This window comes from Aphanomyces astaci, assembly GCF_000520075.1.
Source record: "Aphanomyces astaci strain APO3 unplaced genomic scaffold supercont1.27, whole genome shotgun sequence".
Taxonomy (NCBI): domain Eukaryota; phylum Oomycota; class Saprolegniomycetes; order Saprolegniales; family Verrucalvaceae; genus Aphanomyces; species Aphanomyces astaci.
The window spans coordinates 132,911-141,652 of NW_009798290.1; the positions used below are offsets into that span (position 1 = coordinate 132,911).

Consider the following 8,742-nt stretch of genomic DNA (forward strand, 5'->3'; position numbering starts at 1 on the left):
GCATCCATCCAAGCGGGTTGTGCTGCGGTGTGAGAAGAGTGTATGTATCGTCGATGCCAAGAAGAGCCCCGCCAACGAACGCCATTCCCACGACAACCATATCGCACTAAACTCCTTATCGCCCAAGGCTCTGTACAATATTCGGGGACTTCAGAAACTGTCACAATGCATGTACTACTAGTATGGACTCTACCTGGGCACTTCAAAAGTGTGATTCTGTAAATGGTTAATTGAACTATTTTGTGTGATTCTGTAAATGGTTAATTGAACTATTTTGACAATATACGGTCAAAATATAATCTATCAACATTTGACTATGTTTTGTCAAAATATACTGATCCCGAATTTGGACGATACAGTATTATCCATGACGACGACTTTCCACGTGAACTTGTTCGACTCTCTCCTAGAGACTCGGGGTGCGCCTGGCGGCAACAAAGCGGGGGTAGTGCATGTGACTGATGGGTTTCCGCCCGATGATGTCATGCAAGCAGTGGCGAAAGAAGTAGGGTACTCGGAGACGGCGTTCGTTTGGCGGCAATATCTCCACGACGACAACTGCATCCACGTCCGCTTCTTCACCCCTGAAGGAGAAGTCGATCTGTGCGGACATGCGACGATCGCGGCGTTCTCCAACATGTCCCCGAACACGACGTACCTTATGCACACGACCAAATCAACGTTATGTGTGTCCACCGACGCCGCCAGCCGCGTCACGATGGACCAAGACCTTCCCGTATTCCACGCTCCTAGCGTCGACAGCACCGCATCGATCCTGGCGTCGTTGGGTTTGCATGCCGACGATATCGATACTCAGCACCATCCCATGATGGTAGTGTCCACGGGCCTACCCGACTTGTTTGTACGCGTGCGAACGCGCACCATCTTGATGGACAAGTTGCGGCCCAACATGGAATCGATCGCGGCCGTGTCCAAGACCCTCGGCACGATCGGGTATCACGTATATACCCTGGATGTCGACCCCATCGGTACTCGTCTTAATGAAGTCGATCGTCGTTCCCACAGAGATTCCCTAGACAGGATCACAGCGGAATGCCGCAATTTTGCACCGCTGTATGGCATCGACGAAGAAGCGGCCACGGGCACGTCGTCTGGTGCATTGGGGGCCTTCCTCTGCCACATGAACATACCCCATTACGAGGAAGCTCATGGGAACATGGGAAGGCATCGCATGGTGTTCTCCCAAGGCCGAGGGATGGGCCTGCCGTCACGAATTGAAGCCATCGTGACAGTCGACGGCGACACGAGTAGGATTTCCCGCGTGTCCATCGCAGGAATCGCCGAGTCCTGCGGCATGCAGATGGTGTCGGTACTTCGACCGTGACATGAGCCAACAAGTACTATAACGTCAGTTTGTGCACATCCATGTACAGCACCTGCAACCCCGTGACGTGGCAAACAGTGCTTTGAGTCGAAGTTTCTAACGCTTCTGGTTGTGTCTGCACTTATCTATTATACCGACCGTCGGGGAAGAAGCATCATCCCTGATGTATGTACGTACATAGTTGACTAGCAAGGCTTGGATAAGAATGGATACGATCTTATTAGTACAAGCGTGGGGCGACTGCCTGTTGCCTTCTCATTTCCCGAAGGTAATGCATTTCTCGGAGGAGGTGGTTGACGTGCGCATAGTTGACGTCGTGCTGTGTATTTGGGGCATCCCCATGCGTGTTGGCGAGGTGGAGTTCCATAGACGGAGGATTTGACGAGTTCATGGCATGATGATGGTTGATCTTGAGGCGTTTGAGCTGATGTTCCACCACCGCTTCATGTTCACTCAGCGTCCGTTTCCTGTCCACATCGCGACCGTCGTCCTCGTAGCAGTCCATGTCCACATCGTACATCTCCCGCGTCGAAAATGCGGAATGTTGCAACTGAACCAACACAATGATATCCGGAATTGGTGTAATATCTTGGACTTTGTATATATGATTCAGAACGAGCCGTCGCATCCGGATAATCCCACTTCAACGAGATTTCGTCGTTCTCAATATAGATCATGCCGCGGTTCCTAGGCTCATCATCGCTTGACGAACTTCCCGTGAACCCACACGCGGTCCATGTTGGTCTGTGTCCGTCGGTTCCGCAGCCGCACGGTACAGTATTCGTTCTCGACAACGCCAAAACCACCACCCTCAAACAACGATGATAGGTCTTGAATCGAAAAGAACGTGGCGAGGGTGCCGTCGCCGCGGTAGTACACATGCTTGTCGCCACCGTCTCCCCTTTTCCCATCGACATGGTCAACATGCCGAGTCGTCGCATGGACTTTCTTGGTCGATCGCATCATGGCCAGGTCGTACAGCCCGTAGTCTCGAAAGCACACGACCCCACCTGGTTTTAACGCGCGATGGACTTTCTGCATGACGTTTGCAAACGACGTGGGGGGGATCGCCGACAGGACAAACACCATCAACACCACATCCATCGACGCGTCTGGAACGCCCAGGTCGGCGTCGGCCACGAGATCGCACACGTAAGCGCAGCACCGTGCGGCATCGTACAGTGGATTCGCCTTGAGGATGCTGATGGCATGGGGACTAAAATCGACTACACGACATGTTCATGCGGTGTCCAGCACACGAACGAGACGTACACACGTGGGCATGCATGGAGGGACATTCCGCGAGCAGCGGGAAAATCGCACTACCGTAACCGCATCCGACTTCCAGCACGTTCCTTGCTGTCTACTCGACACGTGATAAGAGATGGAGATCATGAGGACCTGTAGCAGACTCACGAGGAGGTCGGGGAATTCCTTGCTTAGGTAGTTCCGTGGCTTGTAGACCTTGCCTGTCGAGCATAGTTAATAATGGACACGGTGGATGGAGCCTGTCGCTAGTAGTACCATTGTTCTTGGCGTGAAAGACATCCCAATACCCCTGGGCCAACACGCCGAGCTCGTCGCCAGTATGCACCTCCTCCTCCACCGTCGCCGCTCCGCTCGCCACGTCGGATTCGTCTTCATTCTTGGCGCTGGCATTACCAGCAGCAGCTAGTTGTGCGCGACACGTCACCGCCAACTCTTCCCATTCAAAGTCATGCGCATGGAAGCTTCCCGCCGGCCGCATCTGGCAATTTTGAATTGAAGCATTTGATTGGCTTATGCTATATTGTTTTAGCCAATCAGACGAATCTACAAGGGGTAGTAGGTGTTTTTATTTTATTTTGTCCTAGTAGCCAGTTGAGTTGGGCGGAATTAAATCAAATAAGATATTTAATAGATATGATTGGTTAAAATAAATTGCAACGACTCTATGAGTAATGGCACCAATGAGTGTGGATTGGTCGAAATCCGCTGCATATTTTTGTGTTAACCAATCAAATCGTCATATGCTTGCATTATTCGCCACTACTACGTAGTACAACTGTACTGTAACTCTGAAAAAGACACCGATGCCGCCGCCGCCGTCGGCAGCAGACGGTCCATCAGCGTCCCAGATGCAATCTCTCGGCGGAGAATTCGCCATCCGTGGAGACGATTTGCTTGCGTGGAACCCCGTATTGGTAGACAACATGGCGAAGAAAGGCAAGTCGTTCAAGAGCGGGTGGGTTGAGTACATCGTGTGCCTGCACCAGAACATGCTCTACTACTACCGAGACATGCGCGAAGTCCCCAGTGGGTGCTTGTGCTTGGACGGGTGTGTCATCGAAGCCGTCGATCGTATATTTAAGAACATGAGTCCTGGAGATTCGCATATTCTCGCGGAAGAGTGTGGTCCATGCTTCAAGGTCACGTCTCGGATGGGACGATCGCTCCTGTTCCGCACGCGGAACAAGGAGTCCCGCGTCCAGTGGATCCATATGCTCCAGGACATGTCGTACGACGCCCTGTTCAAGCGAATGCAGCATGCGACCAAGGAAAAGCGCGAGTTGCTTCAACAAGTCCACGACACCAACGCCGCCGTGACCGCGTTGCACTCGGAATTGGCCGCCTTGCGCGAGCAGTACGATGCGTTGCTGGCGCAGGAAACATCTTCGTCGAGACGTGGTGTGACCAAGTCTGTCGTGTCGTCGCCACCGATTATCGTGCTCGACTCCCCCGACGACGTACTCCCTATTGTTGTTGCTCCTCCTCCCGACGCCGACTCTAACATCCGCAGCAATCATCCCAGCACAAGCGCACTTTCAAAGGCCGAGCCGACGCCTACTAGTACACTTGCTAGTATTACTACCGTGAATCCCCCTCGTCCAGTGCCGCCGTCGACGATTGACACGGATGCGTTGACCAAGATGACGTCCGAGCTGGCTGGCATTGCGCGCAACTTGCAGCTATCTCTGTTTTCTCAACCGTCTAATATGCCAGCAACTACGTCGGCAACGACTGCGGATCTGCCGACGGCGGCCACCGAAGGTACGTCATCACGTGTGTCTGGCTGTAAGTTGTAATGCAACCATATGTAGAGAGGCACCATCCATCTCACCGCATGATGATGAGTGCGATGGAGAAGATCATTTTCGACATGGAGTTGGAGGACGAACTCCAGCGCACGCGCAATATGCTCACGGGGGGAAAGCCGTCGTCGACGTTCTCGCCCAACCCGCCCTTGTACCAGAGTTTCCTCGCAACTTCATCGGCAACGGCGGCGGTGCATCGGGATCCACTGACTACGCCCATCGTGCTCTTGGCGGAATCCCCGTCGGCATTTCGGCAGATCAAAGGCGACGATGCAGGTATCCAAGTTGTTTCTAGTAGTACTTGTAGTACTTACTAGTAGCAGTACTGACACAGTGGCTGATAGACGTGGGGTGGTCCACGCCCAGGCCGCACCAAGCAGCCAAACACGACTATTGTGTCGACGAGGTACGCTTTCTCCTAGTATTACTACTAGTAATAAGAGTAGTAACCTGTGTCTATAGCATGATGCCCGATCGGACGTGTCTTCGTTCTACCTGGGCTGTACCGATAGACGCAAGAACAGCATTCTCAGTGATGTGGAAGTCCAGCAGCGAGGGGATTCATTGGGGTCGCTCCTCGTTCGGCCAGACATGGTCGTAGTCACAGCCCTTCTCAATACATGCGAACGCAGTGACAGGGTACGTACATGCATGTCAAATGTGCTTTAGATATTCCTGCGACGATGTGACAAATCCCCCGATGTTTCAGGGTGGCAAATGTATTTTATATATATTTAAAATTGATTTCGATCTATTTCATACGATTGAATGGCTCGGTTGAGCGAATAGTATAACGAAATGAACAATATATTGTGCTTTCGAATGACATTTCATTGTGTTGGGGTTTCTCATTGGAATTGAAATCGATTTCATTGGCTACCTCAGATGAGCTCAAAATGATTAGCCAATCAAAACCTTCTCCATGAAATTCAACAACCAATCAGATCGATTGTGGATCGGTTTGGTCGGCGCGAGTATTCGATTGCACCCCCTCCCCAACTTTGTATCAAATCGACAATACTTGGGTTCTTTTTTTTATTTTTAGAGTGGTGCGTCTGTTTCCAGGTTGATGTAATATTTTGTATACTGCGTAATATTCTTTCTATGATGTGTATTCATGTTGTCCCATATATCTACATGTATTTATGCCATAAACCTCGGTCTTCCCTGTCTCTCGAGTAGTTGTCGAGCCTATATATTTGTACGACAATTGGATTGGCAGAAATTCGACACAGGTCGTGAGTTTTGATTGGCTTAGGCGGTTCCTTAATCCATTCTCATATTGTGATTTGCTCTACTCTTAATTTCCTCCTGCGATGGGTTGAATGTCCCGCCAACCAATCAAAATGCCGGACGTTGGAAATTTCATATAAAAAACAAAGTTGAAGAGGTTATCTTGTGACTGCAATACTCCAATCAATCTTTTTAGCCAATCAAATTGCAACCGTCATTCTTTGTAGCCAATCATACTCGTTTGCTCGATTAGTTGGCGATTTCATCAATAAATAGGCAAATTTGACTGAAAAGCACAATAACTATCCATTTGAGTATTCTGCGGAGGGCTCTTCGAATAATTTTGACAATAATTTTGACAATATTAAAATACTATTATTACCTAGATATACATTCTTGTTTAACGTGTGTCTTGCCTAGATGGCGCTGCTGTTTCCTCTCCTGCGTATCTTTGGCAGTCGCCATGCACTGTTTATGCTCATGCAGTGGAGCATCGATACGGAAGTCGAGAGCGCGTTGTCCCTTGCGACACTGTTCCGGTCCGACGATTACTCTAGCCGGCTGCTGTCGACGTACGCCAAGGCGGTGGGGCTCCGGTTCATCCACACGGCACTTGCCGACCACATTCGCGCTCTGTGCACAGACAAGGCCACGTACCACAGCAGCGATTTTGAGCTCAACGTGGTGAAAGACCCGACGCTGACCGACCCCGCCAAGCTCGAGCGCAACGCGGCCAACCTCATGGCCGTGTGCCAGACGATCGTGGACTCGATTCTCACGCACATGGACGACCTGCCATTGTCTTTTGTGCACGTGTGCCGGTACCTCAAGGACAAACTCATCGAGCGCTTTCTCGACACAGACGACGACTACGACGGGTCGTCCACGCCTATCAAAGCCATCATGGGCGGCTTTTTGTTTCTGCGCTTCATCTGCCCCGCGATTACGACCCCCCACTCGTACGGCCTGCTAGACCAAGTGCCCGACGCGTCCAGCCGACGCATTCTCGTGCTGGTCACGAAACTGCTCTTCAATTGCTCCACGGACGTCGAGTTTGGGGTGAAAGAAGCGTACATGCGGTACTGTTACAATGTACTTGCGACATTCGATTCAAGTGTCCTGGATATATATATATATATATCATTATACATGGACGTGTTTTGGTTCAGAGTTATGTATATATATAATAATATTAGGTTGTTTGTGCAGGACCTTTGGTTGTAGATATATACATAAATATGACGTTGTTTGTTCTGGACCTTTGGTTCCGATTTATTTATGTATATAAATATATATTATTAGTAGATTATTTATTCTGGACCTTTGGTTGTTCAGATATATATATATATATAGATATATAAATATGAGGTTGCTTATTCGGGACCTTGGTTTGAGATATATATTATATATATATAAATAAACGTTAGATATTGTTTCGGAATTATATATATATATATAAATGTATGGTGTTTGTTTTTGCCGCGTGGTAGTTTAAGCTGGAGCCTGTTGAAATGGAATCAAATCTTGATATGTTTTTTCCGGTACTTTTATCATCTATCCAACCTAATAACCCGCTGTGATGTATATTTTTGTGTCTGTCGTAAATATATATATAAATATTTATATAGGGTTGTGAATGGATTCATTGTCGAGAATGCGCCGCGCATGGCGTTTCTATACACACGCCTCACGGCCAAGCGCGACGGCGAGGTGGAGCAATGCTTCACGGCGGACTCGGACGGCATCTTTGCGCGCGTTGCCCCTGACCAGCTCGCTCAAGACCTACACGATGTACTAACTATATATTGCTATGTAATATAACCTGATAATGTCATATATATACGCTAGGTGGTCACGGCGCTAGGCAAACATGTCGACGACGTCCAAGCCAAGGTGGCGGTGGCGTCCGCGCCACTGGCGGCGCAACTGCATGCGCTCGTGTGTCCATCATCCTCAGCATTGGAGGACGAGGTCGTGCTGCCCGTACCCGAAGAAAAGCTCAAACCCAAAGGAGCAGGCATGATCCTCAACTTCTTTAAAAAGTCCAGCGGCGGCGGCGGCAGTTTTACCGCGTCTCAGCAACCACCGCCACCAACCAACTAAGTGGGGACCCTGTTTTGAATATTCCATGTGTTGTCGTCGTGTAATATGTCTTTCGCACCAGGATGTAGTAGTAGTTTGTAAAGTACTGTGAGAAGTGTTACAGTATATTACAAGGCATACAATGTTTGGCGTTGGACGCGCGTGCATATAAACGCGCTGTCTTGCCATGTGATAAGTGCTGTGAGAAGTGTTACAGTATATTACAAGGCAAACAATGTTTGGCGTTGGACGCGCGTGCATATAAACGCGCTGTCTTGCCATGTGATTGTCGAGCCTTCGTCGACGGACTCGAGCTCCAACGTGTCGGGGGTTGACTCGAGTCGGTGGCTGCAAACGGCGCTTGGGGACGACACGTCGCCCTTGTCGTTGTGTTCGTGGTTGTGGGTGAGGACGGACAGATGTGACACACGGGTGCAGACCACCCACGTCGAGTGCACCGTCGCCGCAGGAATGTGCACGGCGATATGGGACGAGCCGTCGATCGTAATGGTCCCACATGTCCCCGTGTACGTGAGCTGAACGCGGCAACACCGCATGACGTCTACGGCGGCCACGACCGACACAAACACAACCCGCACATCTTCGCAGTTTTCCATCGTGATCTGGGCCACACGGCGGCCGACGCACTCGATGTCGCATCGTGCCACGTTGCGGAGGTGTAGCCCAGCCGTCGTGGCCTCAGCATCCAGCACCAGGCGCTGGTCGCATGCATTGTCCACGCACAGAGGGGGTCGCCTCGTTTGCATGGCGCGCAAAAGCGTCGGCATCGACTGGACTCCCATGACAAAGCCGACGACGTCGACCAGATTTTTCTGTTCGGGGTTGTGGCGACAATTATCCGGACATACATTATCCGGTTAACAGATTGATTTGCACTCTGTGAAGTACGTCCAAGCAGCCACATCACACATGGGTCCCATGATACATGCCTGGCATTGTACCAATATGAGGAACTGAGTACTAAGAGTTGCTCGAGGTTCAAGGCAG

General features: G+C 50.3%; 4 protein-coding genes across 6 annotated transcripts; 2 read left to right on the plus strand and 2 right to left on the minus strand.

The window, feature by feature from the left end:
- Positions 1-366: 366 nt before the first annotated feature.
- H257_10221 lies at positions 367-1,484 on the plus strand (the record flags this gene model as incomplete). 2 transcript variants are annotated; one of them, XM_009836700.1, is made up of 2 exons in its annotated part: positions 367-989; positions 1,038-1,484. In XM_009836700.1, coding segments are annotated over 2 exons (931 nt in total), but the record flags the coding sequence as incomplete, so codon positions are not given. The 2 variants fall into 2 exon arrangements, with proteins under 2 accessions (XP_009835002.1, XP_009835001.1); XM_009836699.1 differs by having other exon boundaries at positions 367-1,459.
- Positions 1,485-1,540: 56 nt separating this feature from the next.
- Positions 1,541-3,092, minus strand: H257_10222 (the record flags this gene model as incomplete). Of its 2 annotated transcripts, XM_009836701.1 has the most annotated exons (5): positions 1,541-1,895; positions 2,069-2,571; positions 2,618-2,708; positions 2,762-2,814; positions 2,870-3,092. In XM_009836701.1, the coding sequence occupies 5 exons, from the start codon at positions 3,090-3,092 to the stop codon at positions 1,566-1,568; spliced, it is 1,200 nt and encodes a 399-aa protein (XP_009835003.1). In that variant the 3' UTR covers positions 1,541-1,565. The 2 variants fall into 2 exon arrangements, with proteins under 2 accessions (XP_009835003.1, XP_009835004.1); XM_009836702.1 differs by lacking the exon at positions 1,541-1,895 and having other exon boundaries at positions 1,916-2,571.
- A 308-nt stretch (positions 3,093-3,400) lies between these two features.
- On the plus strand, positions 3,401-7,817 carry H257_10223 (hypothetical protein). Its single transcript, XM_009836703.1, has 7 exons — positions 3,401-4,375; positions 4,426-4,695; positions 4,764-4,825; positions 4,882-5,058; positions 6,073-6,731; positions 7,281-7,443; positions 7,501-7,817. The coding sequence occupies exons 1-7, from the start codon at positions 3,418-3,420 to the stop codon at positions 7,753-7,755; spliced, it is 2,544 nt and encodes an 847-aa protein (XP_009835005.1). The 5' UTR covers positions 3,401-3,417; the 3' UTR covers positions 7,756-7,817.
- Positions 7,818-7,835: 18 nt separating this feature from the next.
- Positions 7,836-8,558, minus strand: H257_10224 (hypothetical protein). The gene has a single exon (XM_009836704.1). It carries the CDS (start codon positions 8,535-8,537, stop codon positions 7,956-7,958), a length of 582 nt encoding a protein of 193 aa, XP_009835006.1. The 5' UTR covers positions 8,538-8,558; the 3' UTR covers positions 7,836-7,955.
- Positions 8,559-8,742: the final 184 nt, after the last annotated feature.

What these genes read in the sequence shown, in the direction of transcription:
- H257_10223 (XM_009836703.1), top strand. Translation starts at nt 3,418, where the DNA reads ATGCCGCCGCCGCCGTCGGCAGCAGACGGTCCATCAGCGTCCCAGATG. An exon ending in ACGACTATTGTGTCGACGAG is followed by an intron (nt 4,826 to 4,881) that starts GTACGCTTTCTC and finishes CTGTGTCTATAG; the next exon opens with CATGATGCCCGATCGGACGT. An exon ending in GTGAAAGAAGCGTACATGCG is followed by an intron (nt 6,732 to 7,280) that starts GTACTGTTACAA and finishes ATATTTATATAG; the next exon opens with GGTTGTGAATGGATTCATTG.
- H257_10224 (XM_009836704.1), bottom strand. Translation starts at nt 8,537, where the DNA reads ATGGGAGTCCAGTCGATGCCGACGCTTTTGCGCGCCATGCAAACGAGG.